The 23,445-nt window shown below is 44.6% G+C and overlaps 1 protein-coding gene across 2 annotated transcripts; it reads right to left on the bottom strand.

Moving 5' to 3' along the window:
• Positions 1–471: 471 nt before the first annotated feature.
• LAS1L (LAS1 like ribosome biogenesis factor) lies at positions 472–23,089 on the bottom strand. Of its 2 annotated transcripts, none has more exons than XM_061445908.1 (13): positions 22,872–23,089; positions 22,218–22,343; positions 21,981–22,050; positions 20,815–20,896; positions 19,743–19,931; positions 17,916–17,962; positions 16,189–16,298; positions 14,317–14,402; positions 13,259–13,474; positions 12,525–12,660; positions 11,573–11,949; positions 9,533–9,674; positions 472–880 (listed from the first exon to the last, which is right to left on the bottom strand). In XM_061445908.1, exons 1-13 carry the CDS (start codon positions 23,072–23,074, stop codon positions 790–792), a joined length of 1,875 nt encoding a protein of 624 aa, XP_061301892.1. In that variant the 5' UTR covers positions 23,075–23,089; the 3' UTR covers positions 472–789. The 2 variants fall into 2 exon arrangements, with proteins under 2 accessions (XP_061301892.1, XP_061301893.1); XM_061445909.1 differs by having other exon boundaries at positions 22,949–23,055.
• Positions 23,090–23,445: the final 356 nt, after the last annotated feature.

The following is a 23,445-nucleotide window of genomic DNA, read 5'->3' as shown; positions in this document are numbered from 1 at the left end:
GTAATTACAGATGCCTCCAGGTTTCCAAGCCCTTGAATACAGGTAAAGAAAAACCAGCTGGAAGTCCTCTTTCTGACCAACTTCCCAACACAGCACTTGAGCCCATCCCTGCAGTGCTCACGGCAGCTCTCAGCAAAGACCACAGGATTAGGTACCAGCCTTGACAAAATCGCGACCAGAAAATAACATCAAGCAGAAAACTCTCATTAAAGAGGCAGGAGAGGCCTCAAGACTGTCACTGGGGCAAAAGGGTGAGGAAAACGCAATACTCAGAGATACTTCAGCACTCCAGTGCATCCTAGACCTGATCCCCGCAGCTTCATGAGACATCCTGGCTAGATGAAAGCTGGAGCACCATGCAAACTCATACAGGACAGTATCAGCATCACTGAACGAGGAAGGGCTCAACAGTGTGGCTAATGAGGCCACTGCAGAATACCTGAGTGGAAAAGGAAAACCAGGATCCAGCAGGAAGCTTTGCCTTCAGGTGGCTGCATTTATTAACCGTGAAAAACATTAGGGACCACTGAGGGATTCTGAAGAACTCTGACTGTATCTGGCAAACATCAACTAGAGCTAATGGTTCAGGACACTGGTTAAGCAAGACAATGGTTACCACACATGGAACTTAAAACACCTCCTTCAGAAGATACTGTTTTTACACGGTAAATATCAGTAAATCTTCACCAAAAAGCCCATCTTGGAGTGGCCGTTTCCCCATCAGCATCACCAGTCCTCCCGTGCCACTTGTCTTGTGCAATCCTGGAAGCCACGGAGCACGCTGCTGTCTCAGAAAAGCTGAAGGCCACTTTTGATTTTATGGAAGTCACTCTGGGTCCATAACAATCCTCCTGTCACAGGAACGTTCGGTTCTGCAGAGCTGCGAGAGGAACAGAAATAAAGCACGTGAGCGCTGAGCCGATTTATAAGCTCACGTCACTGGGGTTTGATGGCACTTGAAACTTACTGACAACTTTCATTTCCAAAAGGAAACATCAGTTCTTGTTTTAGCTCTGAACGTCTGCCTGCTGGAACGGCCTTAGTTTTTAACTGGTTTGGTGAAGAGAGGCAACAGCCCCAAGGTGCCAAAGGTACCAAACTGCAGCAATAACCACGCAGCAGCTCGCATCTGACCCTTCATCTGTCCTCTGCAGCTGGCACACGAGCTCACCAGAAGTGCTAACCCAGCGAGTGGTCCGTGTGAAGAGTGTCACAAGCACTGCAGCGCCAGCACACCCTGCACGTGGCAACTTGCCATTCCTATGGCTTTACAGAGGAGCCACAGGAACAGACTGGAAAGGCAGCTGTTTGGTGACACCACAGCACGCTGTGTAATGTGTAATGTCTAATTCTGGAAGGCATCTCACTCAGACAGGCGTAAAATCCCTTTTCCCTGCAGAAGTGACCCAGTCAGGGCTGAGCCCCAGGAGATCCCCCAGCACAGCACACAGAGGAGCAGCGAGATTTGACAGGGCTCCCAGGCATCAGGCACTGTCAAACACTAGGCTCAAAGGACAGCTGGAGAACACAGGTAAACTTATCCCTCTCCAAAGTCTCACGGTGCAAAGGAACTTCAATCACTGCCATGCTGTTGAGTAGGTCAGGGAAGGGTTTGCTTTATCGTTTTGATTCATTTTATGAGAATGATGAAGGTGAAAACTAAACTTTATCAATAAACCAAATCTTTAAAGGATCCACTTGAAACCTGGTGAAGGAGAAAAAGGGAAAACCTGGCTGCCTTGTGCATGTCTTTCCACTTCTCTATTCCTTATGCCTAAGGAAAACTGATGCACTCCCAGCTGCAACCTACCATCCTCCAGGGTTAGAATCCATTCCCTGCCTACTCACCGTCTTCACCCTTCAGTACATGTTAGCCATCCCTCTCACCTATCCGCTTCTGCATCTCATCCTTAGGACAACAATATCCAGTCATTATCCATGACCTTTAAATGATGAGTCCCATTTCTGAAATGTCACATGGATGCAATCCCCACAGCAAGTGCATGGCAGCAGCTCCACCCTCAGGAAACTCCAAGTGGTCATTACCTGCCAAGTCTGCTCCTGTCGGCAGGTAAAACTGACACTGGGAGGAAAGAGAAAGCACATGTCGGGGCTTATCACTGAACCCAAACCTCTGCTTGAGGATCACAGCATCTATTCAAAGCATCAGAGGCTGGCACAGCAAACTCTGACAACACACACAGAGCATACACTAAAGAACACTAAAAGCCATCTTCTGGGACCAGGGAGGAAGGAACTGAAAGCTTTCCCGAAGTACCCCAAGCATCACAGGAACCTATGTTAAAACAAAGCCAAAACCTCTGAAAGCAGTACATTTGTGCCACAAATACATGCAGCACAGAAGCCAACAAGGCATGAACAGGAGGGCTGGTATTGAGCCATGGCAGGGGTTGGAACTGGATGATCTTAAGATCCTTTCTACCCCTAACCATTCTGTGATTGTATAATTCTATGACTGAAGCAAAGCCTCAGCTTCTTTTGAGGCACCTCCTGGACACCAAAGTCTTGGAACTTGCATGAGAATCGCGTTAAGAGCAGTTACAGATCTTGTCACTGGTATTATTTCAAATGAGGCTGTGTCAGAGATGACAGCAGCTAGTTCTGGGTAAAGCAAATTTCAAGACAATTTACAAATTCCTAGAAGCAATTCATTATAGACCTCTATGGCAATTTCACCGCTGAGTATGTGCTGCAGTTGTTCCATATTAACATACAAAGGCACGCAGCAATCTATGAGAAAGACTGTTGTCAAGACAATATGAAAACATGCCAGCTCACAGTGAGTAGAAATCCCTGTGACCTTCACTGTTTCCAGTTCCCAGGATGCTACTTTTCCAGCTCCCTTATGCTATGCTTGTTTTAGCTGCTACCATTTTCCACCCAAGCAGCGGCTGAACTTTGGGGTTAGCAAAACGATTCCTCATGCACCTGCTTTGTGTATTGCTTTGGTTTTCTCTGCAGTAGGAGTTCAAGAAGTACAAGTAATTCTGTGCTACACAGAACAGGCAACACGCTCCGTGCAGGTCTGCAATGCAGCAGTTAGTGGGGACTCAGCTTCTGTAACATAAGCACGAGGCACTGCACTGCAGCACAAAGCAGCTCTCACACTATTTCTTCAGGAAGTCAGCAGCATCGTGTTCATCACCTTCCCTCTTCTTTTATTTCATGGTGTATGAAGAGAACACTGAAGGTAGGAAGTGAACAATACCCACAGCCTTAACTGTGAGACATTAACTGGTGGCTCCAGCTTCCCCCCTGTTTTTAAAGCAAGGTTTCTAACTAGGTTGTGTAATTGCTGTCACTGACGCTGGCTCCACAGCAGCATCAGTATAAGCCTCTCTGCAAAGCATCACCACAGAAATCCAATCCTTGCCCCCAGGACAGGCATTGCAGAAAAGGTTTCATTCTCTCCAGGGCACTCTACAATTGTGCACTATAAAAATGAAATGGCAGCTTCCCCCTAACCATAAAACTGCAAACAATCAATCTACACCACCCACTCTGTCATTAATTCCTTAATGTCACCACATCTTTTTTTCATGTCCCTGCAAGCACCAAGTAACTGTTACCTACAGAGAAAAGCACCAAAGAAACTGGAGAAAACAGGTCCTTCCAAGCTATTCATTTGCAGATACCAAGAGGAGTGTTTTGGCACATGTGAGCAAGAATTTATAATGCAAAGTAGGTTTTGTCTCTTCCAGGAACAGAGGAGCTGCTGATGCCAAACGTTTCTGTTCTGGTTACCAGCAGCTTATTCTCCAAGTCAAGATAGGGACTGGAGTCAAGTGTGTAGGCAAGTACTATAGCAGAGAGTGCACTGCTTCCTGAAGATAACCCGTGTCATTCCAAGGTTCTTGCCTCTGCTGAGTATCTTTAGCAAAATTTCCCATAACAGTTACACAAGGATGGTACAGAGCAGAAATTCCTTGAAAGCTATATACTGCAGCTAAGCCTGGAGCCTTCCTGGGAAACCTTCAGCTGGCTGACAAGACAGGGAGGGTTTACCCTATAGCAACTTATTTGCTCTTCTTCGCTGTACAGCCAGGCTGCCCTGTCTCCCATAGCCATGTCTGTTCTGTCTGACCTGCTGCTGCTCTTCAGATGTACAGAAGCAAGGATTGCTTATTTCTGATTTGTTGCAAGCAATGGAATCCTAAACAAGGCCTAGAAAGTAAAACCTAGAGAACGTTACTTGAAGGATGGATAACTTACGGTTCACTGTTAGAATACCATTGAACAGTGCATTCCAAAGAACAGTTTATGACTAAGTAAAAATCTGACTTTCCAATGCTTTTTACAGTGTGGAGGGGAGAAAAATGCCCCTCACATGTTTGCCATGGGGAAGAGGCCTTTTAAACAACCAGCCATGCATACTTCCTAACTGTTAACATTCAGGGAGAAGGGAGGATGAGCCCAGGAGATCTCCCAGAGTGTGCATCATGCTGTTACGGCCCAGACTGAGCTGCACATCAGTTCTAGCACGTAAAAGCATCTGCACTAGCTGAGATCAAAGGTCTGAGTTGCCTGTCCCCAGCTATGTTCAAAAGCAGATGCATGAGCAAGCACACAAGCACAGAACAGTGTTCCCAATTACCCTCCCACCTGCCAGCAGCTTGTGAATCACAAACTTGCTGAGCTAAAGGTCAGCCTTGTGTTCAGATGCACTTGTTGACATGTGGGTGTTCGTTTTGTGCTTGGTTTATTTTCTTGAGACCCTTTAAGTACGTGGCTACACAGACTATTCAGGCAAGGATCTCAAAGTACCTGCACAGACATCCTAACTCCCAGAACCACAGTTCCAGCCTCCATGTTGATGTCACTGATGCTTTGCGCTTGAAGCATAAGGAAAGCAAGTTTTGGAACACCAGAAATCTTGCCCACTTTAAGGGATTTGCAAAAATACTAACACGTTTTACCTCCCAAAACTCTTTCCTATTATCCTTTATGCCCTCTAAATCCAAAGAATCAGATCCCATTGATTCTGAAGTCACAAGAGGGGATATTAAGTCAGGGGCAGACTGGAAGCTTCACCAAGTCACCATTTAACTGTAACACTCAGTTACTGCTTGCCAGTGCTGTAAAACTGCTGAGATTTGAACTGCTTTGCACAACTCACTGCAACAAGTAAGTATCACAAACACAACTGCACGTGTCTGCGTTTGATAAGGAGGAGAAAGGAACAAAACACTGAAGGAGCAGCAGGACCAGTGCACCCACTGGTTGCTGCTTCATGGTTCTGCTTTCCAGTTGTTAGGAACTACGATGGAACACAGAGGACTTTTTCATCTTGGAACACCAGCAAAACACGTTGGAAACACTATCTAGAAAACATCTTCAGGTCAGCTGCCAGAATCCACAGCTGAGCCTTTCTTGTAAGAGGTAAGCAAGCACAACTTGTAGCAGTGGTAGGAAAAAAAGATAAGAGTGGGAATTAGATGAAAGCAGTCAAAACCAAAGTAAAAGCAATGAGAACACAGTTAATTACCTTGCTAATGAAAAGCAATAGAAACTGCAAGGGGCTCTGCCAGCTGCAGGAGCAGCCAGCAGTATACTGATGGCACAGACTTCTGAGGAATTTGGGATATAGGAGAATGTTGTCATGGTGATAAATCTCAATTCTTCCCCTTCCCTGTGAGAGTACAGAAGCATATTGCCACTGCTGGCACTTGTACTCAGCAAAACAAACAGCCACCTCCTCACTCTCACCCCACAGAGGCTGGAAGCTGCAGCAGAACCACCACTGCTATAGGGAGGGAAAAGGAGACAAAGCAGCTGTGGCTGGGAGTCAACAGAAGAACAACCAGATCATCCCCTCAACCACCTGCAACCGGAGGATTAGAGGCAATAGAAACCAACACAGATTACCAATGATCCCAAACTGCTGCTGCTACCAGAATGTGTGGAATAAAAGCAGGAAGGATAAAACATAGGTAAGCACATCAGGTGCAAAAACTGGGCAGCACCACAGCAATAGGGTCTGCTTGTTATTTGCACTCTGTAAATACTCACATTCCTCAGGAATCCAGAAACAAGAAAGCCTGGTGGCTTTTATCCCCTCTTCTGGGGGTCTTTTGCACTACCCCTCCTCTATTGAGCTGAGCCTATCAAATACATGCAATTTGGCAGGGACAGTTTGTATAGTCTCACCTAGGCTCCCTTTTCCATGGAAGGTTGGATGAGATGACCTTCTGAGGTCCTTTCCAGCCTGGGCTATTCTATGGTAGCCCATTACTTGGAATGGAGCAGCGATGCACATGAGAACAGTTACATTCCATGGTAATTCAACACAATTTTCTGTTCTTAATTCTAGTCTAAATTTTATCTAACAGATGTTTCCAAAGCCAAAGTCAAGCTGAAAGTAATCACATTTAAATACTAGCAGTGACTTCACTGCTGACACTAGCAAAGATCTTGATATCAATAGCAGATTTACAAAATACCTAATTTATTAGTAATTTTAGTGGATTTTTTATTAACAAATTAATTGAGTAATAGTGCTGTGGATATTCAGACAGCAGATTTTAGTACAGCCAACTTCTATCTCCTTTAACATCTACATCAGTGGTAGGTTATAAAGTTTCTATGTAGAGGAATTCCTTTGCTTGTAGAGCCGAACCTGGAGTGATGAGGTGATTTTTAACCCCTGCTAGTCTAAAACCCACTTCAAGAAATACACTGGGATTTCAGAACACCTGAAGCCTACAACACAAGTCAGAAAGGGCACACGCTACAGCTGGTTTCAAGGAGCAGCTTACAAACAAGCCCGAGCAGTGAATCACACTACTCCACATGCACTCATTACAGCCCCCGTAATGATGATTCCAGCTATCGTGCTCAGAAAAAATGAACTGAGCCAAGGAGGATCAGATTAAGAAAACTCCCACCAGCTCCTGTCAGAGCCTGGCCAGAAGCCAGGGGTACTGATTACTGCAGACAATTAGAGTTCTGCTGCAGCTCCTTATTCTTATCAGTGATCTCACCCACCTGAACATCAAGTCAAACTGCTTTCTGTTTGAAGTCTCTGAGATAAGTATTCTGTCTCCTGTGACTACAGTGAGCGTGCCAGGGCTCTGCAGATCAGAAGCAGGTATGTAAATTCCAGGATCTGCCTTATTCCCAACATGGAACATGTTGCAAGAACCATGATTCACGACTGGCTGACACCAACGGGCTCTTTGGCTGAATCAAAAGGGGGGGTTTGCATCTAGTATAGTTTTCCTCTTCTTTCTGGGAGGATAAACTATCAGAAGATGAATGGTGAGCTGCTCTCTTCACAGTCTGAGAGGAAATTCCTGCAGCACTCAAAGCATAGGTCCTACCAGTGATTAACATCATTCAGGAGAACTCAAAAACTTGTTTACCTTCTTGATATTAAGAGACCAGTTTTGGTCCTGCCTCTTGTGAAAGTGTTGGGACCAAGGACCTCATTAAATGTTTGGACCATCACAAGGAGCAGCAGTAAAGGACAGTTTCCTTCTGATTACCCAGCAGTCTCTGAGATGCTGATTTTACATTTTGATTGGATGAATCAAGCACAAACAACACCATCTCAGCAGGCCTGAACTGACCAAAGAGCAGACTGGTCCTGGGGAGGATGCCCAAGAGGATGGAGAAGAATGGAAACCTTGTCTGTTGGAAGGTTTGAAACTGGAATCTGAAGACAACTCTGAATATGTGAAAATATGAGTGTGTACTGGAGCTCTTCCCAATGCAGCATCCCAGGCTGCATGACTGTCACTGTTACTCACATTTTCTGGAAGGTACTAGATTTGGCCCATCAACTACAGAGAAAGAATCACTGATAAGTCACCCTCTCGAGTGTTTAAGAAAACAACTGCCATTCACTTATACTCTGAAGTGTTCCTTGGATTAAAATACATATAAGCCCATCTCCTGTTGTGTACGTGATGATACTCATTTGACAGCTTACACCATTCGAGTTTGACTTCAAAGGGTGAAATAGCCCTATTAAAATGTCTTCAGTGGGATGGTTTAACTGGACAAGCTTCATTTAGCAGCAGCGGTGACCTAACTAAAGCTTTATAGAATGCTACTGTTATTTCCATGACAATCTGTGTTTCTTCACTGAGGCGAGAGCTGCAGCTGAAATTACTACCTGCAGCTTTGAAAAGGTCACTGGGCAATGCCAACATAGTGTGGCTGAGGATCAGAGCCCCAGTGAACAGAAACAGCTTTCAAGCCTGCTGAGGCTGTGCTAGTAACTTCCAAGCTGCTAAACAGCAGTTTCTCATAATCCCTGCAATGGTTTATTTTAAAGAGAATAGGAGTGAAGATGGGAACATTATAAGGCTTCCTCAAAGGATATCATGGAAAGCACGTTTCTGATTGCCAATTATGCCACTGCACTTAACTTTCAGATAGTGCAAAAGACCCAAGGAGGGCAAAACAAAAACACATTCCCTGAAAGGAATGAGAACAGCAGCAATTGCAAATAGCAGTTCTCAGACTTGGCGACATGAAAAGATGGAGACAAATGCACAGAGGTAACTGTTGTGTACATTCTTTCAGCTTTGAAGGATGCCTGTGAGGGCTTCCTGAAGTAACTTCCTATGATACTGGTGAGTTGCCACAGCAAACCAGGTAACAGTAACTTCTGTCTGTGCCCATCAACAATGCAAGCATACTGTCAGTGCAGTATGCAGTATAAGCAAGCAGGAAGAGTTTCCCGTTGTGATGGGAGATGGTGAGAAGGGAATTTATCTATGCTATTCATCCCAGGATGAATAACTGGGACTGCAGTGACACAGACCTTACTCAGGATGCACATTACAGTCCCCATTTCAAGCATACATAGAAGAGACATGTTTGCATTCACTGATGTGAAACTCTCAGATATTTACCACCCCAGTTACGTACAACCAATTCCTCCCTCAGGTGTTACAAAAGCAATCTGCAGTCAACCACTTTCTGTGGCTGTCTTCTCACCTTTAGGCATTCCAATTAATGCACCTCAAGAGTGCTTCAGCAAACCACTGTGCGTTTTACAATGACTCCTCCTTCCTACACAAGATTAGCTAGTGTGGGAAAACTGACACTGGGAGAGCCTAAATGACTTCCAAGGCTCCTAGCCCTGATGGCTTTAAAGTTATTCTTCCCAGTGTATCACCAGGCACACTTTGCACCAGCTCAGTAGCTTGCTTTAAAAATCCTCCACTTCCACGCTGGTACTTCTAGGGGATCAGCAGACTGTATCTTACTGTCAGACTAGCATCAGACAACACTGACAGCTGTCAGCAGTCTCAAGAGCAGACTGTTATGCTGTTACACAAGCACTGCACAGGGCCTTCCAAACACACACATTTCTTGCAAAGCCCATGAGCAGTGCAGTTAGTAGATACCAGAGACAGCAGCAGATATCTGGGTCAAACTATTTGGTCAAGCAGAAGTAAAAAGGAAATCTCATCCTTACTTTTTCATGTTACATAGTACAAGGCAGAGACAAATGTATTTCATGGTTCAGGGGCAAAGTCCCGCCCACACTATTACTCACTTTGTATTGGGAGACTTCCACTCATCTCTCACTGGCTGGTCAAGCAGGGACATCATGGAATAATTATCCAACATGAGACCATCAGGGTCATCTGTCTGACCTGGGAGTTTCCCAAGAGGAAAGTCTTGCCATCGAACTTCATCTGGATAAAAACAGAACATGAACAGGAAGTCTGAGCTCCCCAGAGATACTTTCAAAGAACAAGGTCCCCCTAAGTCCACAGATGCTGTCTCATGCAACCAACCTGGCCACTCAGCAAAAAGGAACAATCTCAGGTACCCAGCAAAAACTCTAGTTCATAAGAACATGACAACATCTTGGGAATTCTGCTCTTTGTTTTTACAAGCACCTATTGCTGTTTTCTCTCCATGACTTCACATTTGTTAAATCCATCTTCCAATGGGGGCCTGCAAGTGCACAGTGGGAAGCCATCCACCACAACGGATAAACATCAGTGAGTTCCATTGTGGTGCCAAAATTTCAACAGGGAAATCCCCCATTAAATTTAATTCTTATTTCACAATGAACTAAATAAAAGATACAGATGATTCTGTGTCACTGTTGTGACAACAGCATCTCTTAAGCCTGTGTGCTTTCTTGATATCAGAACATTTAGTACTTAATGCTTACCAGCAGCTCAGAAGACCAGCAGACAGAAGCCTTCACAAGTGAGGCCACTCCACTCCAGAGAAACAGCAATAATTACACAGAGTATTTGAGATCCCTACTAAATATGTACAATTTGCCCACTTCCTTCTTTTTGCCTGAAACTGGTTTGTTTTGGGTACCAGATATCTACTCAAAAACCTCAAGCACTGCCCTAAAGAACGAGCAAATTTCTCCTTTTATAGCATTCTTGGGCATTTAATAGAACAAGAATAGAACTTAATAGAACACCACCTAGGATAGTGCTTTCTAAGTATTATAATTTCACAATTTAAAAGGGCAGAAATAGCATTGGGTAGCATCCAATGCAGCTGTAAGGCAAATTACCATTATATCTACATTTAATAGGCAAAGTCCTCTCTCTGGGGAACAACCTAGCTCATCAACCACATGTTGGCATGGGTTTGTACATACCTACTGACTGCAGTTCCAAACTGTTTAGGGATCTGTTTAGCCACACAAATGTTATTCAAACAGAAATTAAGTTTACCCACAACCAACCACAAAAACAGAATCTTCCCAAAACCCGGGTGGTTCAGGATACAATGCATGTTCCTTCAGTGAAAGCTGTGCTTCATCTGAACCAAAGTCACTGAAGCAGAGGACAATTTTGCTTCTGTTCTCAAAAGTCCAGCTCTATAATGCTGCTCACAGCAGCAAAGGGGGTACAAGAGTTCACTGACTCCTAATGGCTGTTTTTCTTCTTCCTTTAAATACCACTTTGCCTCCAACTCCTCTCCACCAACTTTCACTTCCTTCTTCAAATCCCTCCATAAATCACTCATCCAAAAATCTTCTTAGCTACAGAACCCTTCACCACAAAGGGAAAGTACAGCTACCAAAATAATGCTAACAAAACACTGGACATACTGTTTATTCCTCCTAAAAGCTTCCCTTGCCCCTTTTTTTGCTTGCCACCATGTTGTAACTGCAGTTTTCCTGCAGCATGGAACTTACAAACATATAACTGGTGCTTTCCAGCACAGCCAAACTGTGCTTTTAAATACCCCTCCAACAGGGGTATTTGAAATACCTGACAACAGGATTCCAAGAAACATCCAGATGTTTTTGCCATTCACAGCTGCACACACGCTGCTCCATCAGTTGGATACACTGGCATTTTTAACAGTTTAGAAAAGCCTGATAAAGAATGTAATGAGGAAGCAACAACCTGCTCCTGGAAACAGCGCTCACAGTATTTCACAAGTTTGAAAGCTGACTCCTGCACATAAACCACAGGTTTCAGTGGTCTGGCATTCTGATGATTTTGAAGCACGCTTCAATTCTGGCCAGGCCCAGAGGGCTGAGCTACTTTTGCATGTTGATTAGTATCTGCCAGTGACAAAGACTAGGTCTTACAAAGTCATTTCTTACCTGCAGTGATCTGCCAAGCAGACCCTTGCAGTGCTGCCCTTTTCTCAGCAATAGCCACCATGTTACCAGAATGAGCAAGTCCTTCCAAAGGATTTGTTTCAGTCACCATGTCTTCTTCCTCTTCCACCTCCTCTACACTGTTGTCTCTCTCCAGCACATCATCTTGTTTCTCTGTAGTCTGACCTGGATTTTTAACCTGATTTTCTTGCCTGGTCTTCCACTGTAAGCTCTCTATAGTGTAAATTGGCTGTTCACTGCCGTCTGAAGAGAGGCCTGGGCTGGACAAAGGCCCACCTCCTTCTGTGTAAATGGAAGCGAGGTAGAGAAGGTTCTTCCGTGAAGAACGTGGCAAGCGAGGTCTCATGATTGTGAGGATCCTAGAAAGGAAAAGAGCAATGTAAAAGCCTTAAAAGAAGATTCCAGATGAAAATCTATCAAGCTGAGCAGGCTTTTAAGTGTGAGTGTCCTCCAGGCCAGCTTATTCGATACATCTCCTTTAAGAGGCAAAAGCTGACTATTCCCTGGTGGGTAGATGCTGGAATACTCATTCTTTGTGATAAAAATTAAGGACTTGGGATACCTCTAACTGAATTCCTGCTTTGCTGTTTTCATGTGGAATAGTTACCACCTGTGCTAAATTTGTATCACCTGTATATGCAGCCACATCTCTGCTACCAAGGCACTTTCTTCTGACCAGGCTGCTTCTGTTAATACCCCCCAGGTAATCTCCACTTTCACTTCGAAAGTGCAGTCCTTCTAAATCCTCCTCCTTCTTCTCTTGGTAGAATCAATGAGGAGATAAGCAGCAACAAACAGGGCTTCATATGCACCTACCACAATTTCTCCTAGATGCAAAGGGAGGGAAGGGAACACAGCTGTAACTCGGCATATCTCAAGGGAGGTGGCCAAAGATGTTACAAAGCACTGTTTGCTGTCACAGGGTCAAACTTACAGCTGAAGAAGGTGTGGGGTTGCCCAGCAGGGAGCTTCCAAGCAATTGTCAGTCAGTCTTATCCACTGCAAAGGAACTTTATGAAGGAACAGCTCCTTCACCGCCACCTGTTTGTTACAGTGCTGCCTTTTCTTCCCTTCAGAAAAGATAAAGAAAACAACAAGGTGCTCAAAACTCATTAGAAATATGTCCTTCACCCTTTGCATTGTTACTGAAACACTCATCCGCAAACAAGCTGGCATTCCAATCCAGCTCCAAGATGTACTGACCAAATACATCAAGGTTGTTACAAGTGACTTGCCAATGCATGGACAGCTAGGTTAGCTCCACAAGACATGACCACAGTGAGGTGCAGACATTCCCAACCCAGCTCTGTGCATGCCATCCCAGACAGGAAAGCCATAAGATGCGTTTATAAAATATTGTACTAGTATCTGGAAAACACAAGTATCTGGGCCTGATCCTTCATGGGAGAGATTGGCTTTTCCTGTCTTGAGGAGGCTGCAGCAAAGCTGCCACTAACAATTCCAATTTTTGGCTCAGAAATACATGACATACATAAGCTGCTGGTTGAAAAGTGTAAGGAATGCAAGAAAAAAAGCTCTACGTTCACATAACAAACTGTAATAACTGGGTTATTACACTTCCCAGCTAAAGGTCACACCACTCTCCTAGTTTTCACAATAGTAGAGAACAGACTCTTACATATACATAGACATTCCAGGCGTACTCACCAGCGTTTACTTTGGCAATGCCAGTCAGCATCTCAGATATCCAACTGATTAAGAACTGAGGCCGGAGTTCTGAAGAGTCAGAACATTCCTTCAGCTCCATAAACATTTTCTCTATCAGGATCTGTGTAAAACTTCGGGAAAGGAGGCCCGTCAGCAAAGGCTGCCAAAAGCAGTAAAACGTCTGAGGAACTTTGAACTGCCATAACTCCTTATTGGCTGCAATAAGAAGCAAAAATAAACCACAGGTGTAACACTCGTACCAAACTAAAGTAGCTTGCTCCGAGATCGCTGGCTCCAGGGTATTTCTTGGGATCCTCACTGAACCTGATGCTATCATTTTCTTATGCCAGGGAAGTAAAATAAGCATCAAATTGATAACACAACAGCTCAGTGAAAGCAGAAACTACAAGGCCTGATCTAATCACATTATAAGGCACAGGAAAATCAATCTGAAACTGGGAAGGAATTAGCAAAACAGGTAACTTCACACATAGCGAAAAACTATTCTGTCTAATGGTATGCAAAGAGAAGGCACATTGAGCAAAGAAACACAGAATCAAAAAGTTCCTATATTTTTACTGCTGTAATATAGTCACAGCAATTTGAAGATCTTCCTTGGAAAGCTCTTTGGATGGTATTTCCACGAGGTGCCGGAGCAATAGACACGTTATTAACTTTCATTCCTAAGCATCTAATTCTCTTGCAGAAAACCCATGAACTTCACACGTGGGCAAAAAAAGAGAAAAATCAGATTTGCTTCAAAACTTCAGCGTAGAAAAACTTGTGGGAATTCAGGAAATCAGTAACTACTGCAGATAAGGGCAGAGATGAAAGCGTCAAAAGATGTTGTAGCCCAGCAGCATTCATTCTTCCATGGCAAGAGATTTATGGCATGACCATAGCAGGGTCTGGAGAACAGTTCAAAAGATTCTTAAGGACCCAGATATAGGAAAAATATGCAGAGAACTGCAGATTTCAACATAATGAGGAAAGCAAAAGAACACACTTGGACATAACACCAGCTATTCACCTTTTACTTTTGGTGCCAAGACACTAACCTTCATATTTGATATTTAGCATCTTCAGACAATCCATCTTTGGGATGAGAAAGCCATCACTGATAAGAGCTTCAGCCACTGTCTCCCTAGAGCAATCAGAGCGTCTTATTAATGCCACTTACTCCTTTACATATCAAAACACCACTTGCACCAGTTCTGAAACAAGTTTGAGAGCTTCTCTTTCTGTGCAAAGATCCAGCACTAAAATAAATACTCCTCAGAATGAAAATCAAGGTGGCCGTTTTCAAATGCTGAATAAATTCCACAGAAACAACCACTTTTGGTATCAGACTCACTGGATTTGGAATGGTAGTACCCATGTCAAACATGGCACATTTTGGTATGGAATGGATGAGAAAATTTGTCTTCTCCAGTAAGGGTCAGTTCCAAACCTAAACATCCAAGCATGACTTGGATCTAAACTCTGGAATTGTGGAACCAGCACTTACTGGAAAATAACACACACACAGAGATCTATAAATAAGAACATTCTTGCCAAAAGTCCCTCTGAACAATGAGGGGTGTTAAATGCAGTTGCACCAGGGAGTTAAATGCAACTGCAAAATCTCTCTGCAGTAGCATCACTACTGAAGGGTTTGGTTCTCTGCTAGTTTTGCAAGCTGTGAGTTGTGAAACAGTCCCCCATCCCTGGCTGCTGCAAGTGGGGGATTTCCCTGCACATCAGAGCAGCTATTTTCATGAAGTCACCTGATCATTAGGAGTCACTCAGGAAACCATGAAACAGCCAACAGAAACAAATCCCACAAGGCAAAAAAAATACAGTCTTCTAGTCATAGAAACCAGCTTCCTCTCTTCTTTAAAGCCTGTGCTTAAAGGAACATTCCCTTCCCCACATACCTGCCCTCCAGCCAGTACAGTGTCAAAGCCAGCACAGTAACAAATGTTTAATCAACAACCCATCCCACTCACTTGCTGTCCATTCTAATAGTTTTGGCACTGTTGAGATAGTGAATTTAGCCTAATTCAGTGATTCTTCTAAGAATCACTCATGAAATATATGTAGTCTGATGTGCTTAAGATAGACCCTTGAGATTATTTAAAGGGAAAAACATTAGCATGGTTTTGTGCTAGCAGGAAAAAACAAGCATTGCAGAGCCCTGGAACTGGATGGGTATTCCAAGTGTTTGTATTCTCAAATATGCCACCCATTCCAAGGGTTTCAAAAACAAAGCTGCCCCAACTCCTTCTACCACACAGCTGATGTGAGGTGCAAATACCTATTTATACATAAAAGCAGCTGCACTTGGTCCATCTGTGTTCTGATAATGGCTAACAGAGGATGCCTAGGGAGACAGTATCAGAATCAAAGGTAGATGCAATGGCTTGCTTCCACTAGTACCTTCCAACCATCTAGCAACATACAGTTTAAGTAATGTAGAAGTCGCATGTTTACCAGCATTTGTCTCTCATTACAGAATCTTTATGCCTTCTTGCTCATTACTCCATGCTCAGCAATTAATGGGTAACGCCACTAAGGTGCAAGTCTCTTCCTCAGGGTTTTCTTCTGGCACAACATCTGATAACATCTTAAACTGATCAGCAGCTTGCATGGCATATATATATTTATATTCAAAATATCAGGAGTTATAGCTCGTATCTGTAACGTGGTATTCTCTCCCCTCTGCAGAGTTACACTGATTACATTTCTCAGAGTGGGAGAGGATCTTCACGTAAATTTATATAGTAGTAATAATGTCTCAACACACTGGGTCATAGAGGCCCTCGTAGTAATAGGAGTATAGAAAGCAGAGAAGAGGCCCAGTATTGTCTTACAATTTTGAAGAAATCTAAAGGTCTACAGGCCCAGCTCTGCACTGTACCTTTCACCTCAGTTCCTTATCAGAAACACACCTGTTCTCTTGCATCAGGTCTTTGATCTGAGCCAAAATCCAGTCCACTTCTGAAGAGGTATCAGACCACTGTTCTCGATTCTTTGAGACAGACTGTGCAGTTTGCATAACCTGAGGGAAGGAAAAAAATCCATGTATTAACAGAAAATATGCTCCAGTGACAAACAGAAAGGCATTGCTATGAAGACAAGATGCACATGTCTTATGTACTTCACCAACAGCGCTTCAAAAAACTCACAGAAGTTCCCCTTCCTAGGGGTACGTTAAAAACTTAGTATGAGCCATGTTGTACTTGGAAAAGTCCTGAACTAAAAAGGCAGCAGCACCAAAGAGTCACAGTCATGGCATCTTCATTCTGGTTCTAAACCTTGCTCTCCCTGACTTCAGCATAAACCAGGACAGACTCATTTTGAATCATTAACTCCCCATGTGGGGTGGAGATGAGATTGCCTACTCAGGACAAGGTTTTGTCACTCATATTATGCATACAGTAGATGAAAATGTCAAGTCAACACAGCCATCCAGGCAACCTGTCACCAACTGACAGCACCTGATGAGTAGGAGCAATACACAGAACGGACTACCAGGTTGTACCAAGAATGGAAGAGTACTGGAGGATAATAATCCCCTGAAAGTTAGTGATTTCTTGGTTTGATATATACCTGATCTGAGTCTATCCAGCAAGGTGAGACATGCTTCTACTACATTCTCCTACTTAAGCTCACAAGCTACCCAACTGGCAGCTCTACCACCACCTCCTTCTACAAAATATTGGCATGAAGCATGTAACATCACAAACAACTATCCAGCAGATTCTTTCTGGAAGACAATAGCTACTGAGAGAAAAGAAGAAATTATTTTTCCTGCCAGGCAGGAATGTAATGTAAAACGAGACTGGAAAACCAAGGTGTCATTTTCAGGACTGTGATTTGCTCTTTCAACCTATACATGCAAAGCTACAACTGCATGCAGAAGATACTTTAGATAACAAATCAAGTATTAACACATGACCTAAAGCAACTAAAGAACCTCTAGCCTACCGATACAATCAGCCACTGGGCCATGCAAAAATACATGATGGATGATGGAAAACAGAGGCTAATAACTTCTGAATGACAGGTCTTCATTTCCAGAGACACCAAGATGAACAGGAACAACCAGAGTACTATCTGGACAAAATCTGAGATTTCCAACAGCCATATATCTTTTATAAACATAAATGAAGTGTTTGCATTAGAAACCATCATAGCTCAAACTGCTTGTTCTCTGCAGCAAAGCTTTAATTTAGCAAGCCACGTGTGACAATACTAGGAGAGAACAAGGAATTAACCAATCCTCCCTCCAGCAGCAGTCATGACTCCCCTATGGGCCATGCACTGGACAGCAGCACTACCTTTAGGTGCGAGTACACAACCTGGCAAGCATTGGTAGCACTGCGGTCACTGGTGTACTGCCACCCCATAGCACTAATACAAATACCACTGCTGCATCACTGATGCTCCTGGACAGATTCTGACCATGGGAAGATGCAGCAAGGAGAAAAAAGTTATCCCTGCAGTTACATGAAATAAAACTCCTAGCACAGTGACTTAGTTGTGCTGCACTCCGGTATTTCATGAGGCCTGGCCAAGAGGATCAGTTCTTCAGGCTGGGCAAGAATGAAGAGACTTATAGCCCTGAGTAGGAAACAAGAAGAGCCGAAAGTGCTGATGATGTGACTTTACGTACCCGAAACTGCTCATTCTTGTAGGATAGCAGCACATCTCTGACTTTTTCTAGAAATAAACATAAATACATAGTTTAAACAGAGAATGGATCAATACAGGAACTCTGTATCTGAGAAAGCTGCTCAGTTCTGAATGTACACTCAAGGACAAAAGTCAGTCAAATGAAGTCATAAATTCTGATTCAGACAACACTCTGAAGACTCCTACAGCTTTCAGACCTTTCCAGCAACATAAATTTTATCAAGTGGGGTTGAACCAGGAGTCCAGGATTTTATCACTAACAGTGGCCAAAGAGAGAAAAGTTAAGTAAGTCCAAAGAGCCTCCCCCCCCCCAGTCCCTAAATAGATCATTTTAGGAAGAACTTATTCCCATAAGCAGTTCACGTTCTGATGTATACGTGTATTCCATACACTTGCATTTTAAACCTATTGCAACAGCACTGTGGCTATTCACAAACCAACCACACCTCTACTGAACTTCAATAAAGTTTAATTTACCACCTACATGAAATGTCCTTTCTCCACCTGAGGACCACTTTTACCGTACCTGAAATAGCACCATCTTTCAAAATACTTCACCATTCAGGTGTCACTGTCACCTGCTCTCAGAATGCCCACCACCCCATATCAGCTAGATGCATTTGAACTGTACGATTGATACACCACTGCCATTCCATTACTCTGGAATAAAACAAAGAATATATTGTATTATTCTGTTGCTCTCTTTTGGCAACTGCAGCGGGGTGTTCCTTTTTTGTTAGGGTAGCCAGGGAGAGAATGGAATAGCACATGCTTGGATCTCATCCAAAATGAAGTTAGACAGCAGCTCAGACATACACTCTGACAAGAAAAGTGGCAAGTGCTGCTGCATTCCAAAGTTCAGTACTGCCTCCAGGCTTGGATTGTTCTCAAAGTGCACAACAAATCAGCTGATATTTTTTGAATCACAGCTACTGTATCTAGTATGAGTCTGTTATAAAGGAATCTAGAAAGGACTTGCAATAAACCCATAGATCCTAAAGCCAGAAAGATCATTACAGTCCCCTAGTGTGACCTTCCAGGGAGCAACAAGGGTCACTTCAGCACTTCTGCACACTCTCTGGACCTTGGATCGGTCTGCTGTTATCTGTTGGGCAAGTTACTACCATAAGCATGTCATATTTTGTTATTTGAGATAATGTCTGACACCTCACATGGCTCAAACTTGCAGACCAGTCATTCAAACTAGAAATCCACTTTGAGAAAAGCTCCTTATCTTAGGTTCAAAGACTTATGGTGATAGGAAAGCAGCCACTGAAAAAAATTATCAAGGTTTTCCCACTGTTTTACACTTTGTATCTTGGATTAAGTCCAGGTTAAGTTACCTGTGCTGTTTTTTAATCCTACTGGCAACTAGGGATTTTTCTGTCCACATTTTGAAACTGGCTGAACTGCTTTTATTCTGCTCTTGCTCAGCTTATGAATCTACAGAGTTTTGAGAGCTAAAAAAGTACCACAGCCTTCTTTGTCCGTAGTGGCCTCAGTACCAAAACTATGGCTGTCAAGGCACTACACCTGATTTTTACAATGCTTGGTCCTAAACCATCCCAGTGAACTGCTGCTACCGATCAAGATACTGCATATTCAACCGACGATGTTACGCTACAAATTCAGTGAGCTAATAACAAAAGTCAGTCACCCCAAAAATCCACCACGGTGCAAAAAGGAATCCCAACACCTAAGCTGAAGGTATGCATTGCCAGGACTAGAAGATGACACTTCTAAACCAATTTTTGTAGCACAGGGCATACCTAATCCTTGTATCTGTCACTGTTCTAGGAGCACCTACCATGGAATTCCTTGTGTTTCTGACAGGCATTGTGCTGTGGGGCTTGAATCTCCCATTCATCATTGTCCAACTCTGCATTTTCTTCCACTTCTTCCTGCTCATCTTCATCCTCACTTTCATCACACAAGTTATTGCCCAGCTGACGGCTCCAATAGGTCTTTCGCAGCCAGTCCAGTACAACATCACAACCTAAGGGAGAACAGGAAAGATTCTCTTCTCAGTGAGGTTTTCTCTGGTACTGAAAAAAAGTGGAACCACCAAACCAACAACCAGTCAAAAAACCAACAGTATCACAGGCCTGGTAACACCCATCATCATTTTGGCAACAAAAATGACTGGACACTGTTACAGTGCTGCACCTTGCTCCAACTAGGCCAAATTTCAGCCCAGTGGTGGTGCTGTGATGAGAAAATAAGTCAATTATTTAATATCACTATGACCAACACAATAACAGTTACATTAATTTTTGTGCGGAGATGACACTATGCATTCATTAGATAGAATGGAAAGAAAGTCTTTTATCCCATCACTGTTTCACCACCCAACTCAATCAAGGACCCTGTTGAAAGTTATTTAACTGCCTCCTCAGTGCTTAACTTGAAGTTCCTGGGAATCGCTTCAAGTGCCATGAGCTGGTCACTCCTTCAGTCTTGCAGCACCTACTGCATTTCTGCCTAAGTGGGATGTTTAGAGAATCTCAGGTATCTCTACACCATCAAGAAAAACATTCACCTCTTTTCCTGAGACCAACTTCTTGTGCTATAAAGCAAGAGGGACGAACTACTGTTTCCAGTATTTTTTTCAGGGGAAGGAGAAAGTCTGTGGACAATTGCCTGTGATGCATCACAGCCTGGAGCCACCGGACACAGCTCAGCGACCTCCACAGGGCTGCAGGAAATCCTCCCAGTGTCTCACACTACAAGTTTCCCTGCCAGGATGAGCACACTGCCTGCTCTGCAGTGTCCCAGAATGGAGGGAAGCATGCACCCCTCAGGACCTGTGGCATTGGCATTGCTGCCCTGAGCCCCTCTCAGGCCAAGCCCTCCTGATGCCACCCACCAGCAGTGCTCACCCTTGCGGCACAGAGCCAAACGGGGCAGCTTCCCATGGGTCAGCTCGTGACGAAGATCCACAACCCAGATAGGGATATCCACCTGGAAGAACAGCCACTGGTGTTACCCCACAGCTCCCACTGCATCATGCCACAACAATACACAGCTGCAGGGAATCTGAGTGGGAACAGCCTCATCCAGGCCACTCCTACACCACAGTCCCCTAACCTCCCACTTCAAGAATGGGCTGGGATTGCCTCCTCTGGCCTAGAGTCCCCACAAACTAGGATTTTACAGATTAAGTTCTTCAACATTACTTGCAATAACAGATGTGTTTTTAGACAGAGTTGCTATGTATAATTTAAGGGGATACTGAGAAGCAGTTTAATTCATTTAAACTGGATGAGTTTGCATAGCAAAGATACAAATCATATCACATATAATACACAAATCATACACACTCTAGCTTGTGCAGTTTTTTACAGCTTTCCTAAGGACAACTAACTTTATGCAAGACCTCTATTTTTCAGACTGATCAATTTCAAATGATGAGAAACAGCACCTTCCTTGAAAAAGGTCCTCTTATTTTTCTTAAAAACCCAGATAAAAACCCCCAAACCACCATATCATTCTCACACAGGGGCCCCAGACAAGGCTGCGTAAACAGGAGTCTCAAATACTGTCAGTTCTTCACTTTCAAAACTTGCTGTTCAGACCCAGATGTGGTGCTCAGTGCAGATGGCAATAATAGGACTCAAGCTGGTCCTGCTACTACAGTTATAGCTCGAACCTTCCCTTCTCCACAAAGAGGCCGAGCTCACCTCAAGCGAGGCACAGATGAAAATGTCTGCAAAGGTGATTAAGTGCTTTTTATGTATAGCATTGCTTGTCGAAGACTAGAATTCATACATAAATGCGCGGCGCATATGTTAAATGGGACTACCTACACGAAAATCAAAGACTTTTTGATCACACATGACTTAAAATGCTTTGATGATCATCAACTTGTTGCTCCTAATCTGACCTAATTACATCAAGCCCCTTCCAAACTTTGCAGTTGGAAAGAACTGGCACCTATATCCCTTATTTTGTCTACGAAAGAATGATGCCCCCCAACTCCCTCCACCAGATGCATAAGCTCTGTGTATAAGCATAAGTTATCAAGTTACTCTTAATAAATATTTACCTCTTTCGCTAATTGCCTAAGAGGAATGTTGACCATTTTCTGTTTCCTTTCTGTGATCAAGTTGACAAACCTGCAAGCAGGTTACAGAAATGATAAATGATTACCAAGAGCTGCAGAGAAACTTGGAACCCCTGAGAAAAATCCCCCACATGCTGCGGTCCCGGAGATGCAAAGTGAAATTAGACTGGTGAATAATGCTATCTGCCCAGGTCTCTCACAGCACACTGGTCTGCCTACCTTACCAGAGCCAGCCCATAAGAGAGGATGAGCTCATGCGACTTCAACCTGCCAGATGAGTCCAGGACCTTACAACGGATCAGTTCAGCGGTGCAATCCACTGCAAGAGGCATTTTGGGACCATACCTAGATAGAAAGGAAACACAGGTGAGCAGTCTCACAAGAATACATCCCCCCTGCAAAAAAAGGGTAACTTTTGGGCTACGCTTTGTGCTCTATGCTAGCTAACACCCTGAGAAACAATATGCAAAAAGTCAGGAGAGGCTCTTCCCAGATGGTTTTTATTTACAACAGCGATCACATCACTACACCTAGGCACATGTAAAATGAGTACTCACGGATACACTAAGCACTCTCACAATACAAGATGCCGTATCTAGACTGCTCTTGCCTATGGATGCAGCAGAGGCAACACAGACTGAGGTGATCTGGGGGCCCTGCACCGCTCACGGCAGCACTGCCTCGGGAAACCCGCCTGTGAAGCTGCGAGCACCCACGGCTCCTACTCCCCCCGCTGCTTCTGCAGGAACCACACGCTCGAAGCACCGGCAACCGGCCGGGTCCGGAGCACCCTATGAACCCGACACAGAGAGCGGCGGGAGCAGGCCGGAGGAGGCCCCGCAGCGCTCCGTGCCCGCGGTGCGCGGCCCGTACCGACTCTTCCAGGCCGAGACCCGGTCCAGCGCCTCCTGCTGCAGCCGGCTGTCCCCGCAGTACAGCCCCACCATCACCTGGTCCCACTCCGCCCTGCCCCTCCACGCTACCACAGTCCGCAGCGGCCTGAGCCGCTTGCGGGCCGGGGATCGGGACCAGCCTCGCCGCCCGCGGCGCCACGACTCCCCCGCGCTGCCCGCCATGAACCCGGCTTCCCCCTGCGCACCGCCCCGCGCCTGCGCACTGCTCCCGGGGCCGCTTCCGGGGCGGGGAGAGCGCACAGGAGGCCGGGGCTTGCCCTGTGAGAACCAGGGGCTGCGATGGAGGAGTTCCAAAGCTCATCCAGTTCCAACCTCCTGCCATGGGTAGGGATGCCTTCTACTAGAGCACGTTGCACGGGGCCTGGAGCAGGCTGGTCCCCCCCATTGATACACTCTTTTGGGCCACGGCCAAAAGAGGTTGCAAAACAGGCAAGCTCTCCCCTGATGTAGCTGGAGACAGTGGAGGGGCAGTGAGATGTGTTGTGAGGCGAGTGAGGACAGCCGTGTGAAGAAGAGGGGCCAGAGGACTTCAG

This window comes from Pezoporus flaviventris, unplaced genomic scaffold (genome assembly GCF_033815535.1).
Source record: "Pezoporus flaviventris isolate CSIRO_AGI_PZ_B2104156 unplaced genomic scaffold, CSIRO_AGI_Pfla_v1 ptg000005l, whole genome shotgun sequence".
NCBI lineage: Eukaryota > Metazoa > Chordata > Aves > Psittaciformes > Psittacidae > Pezoporus > Pezoporus flaviventris.
Note: the sequence above shows the minus strand (reverse complement) of the source record. Positions and strands in the feature narration are given on the sequence as shown.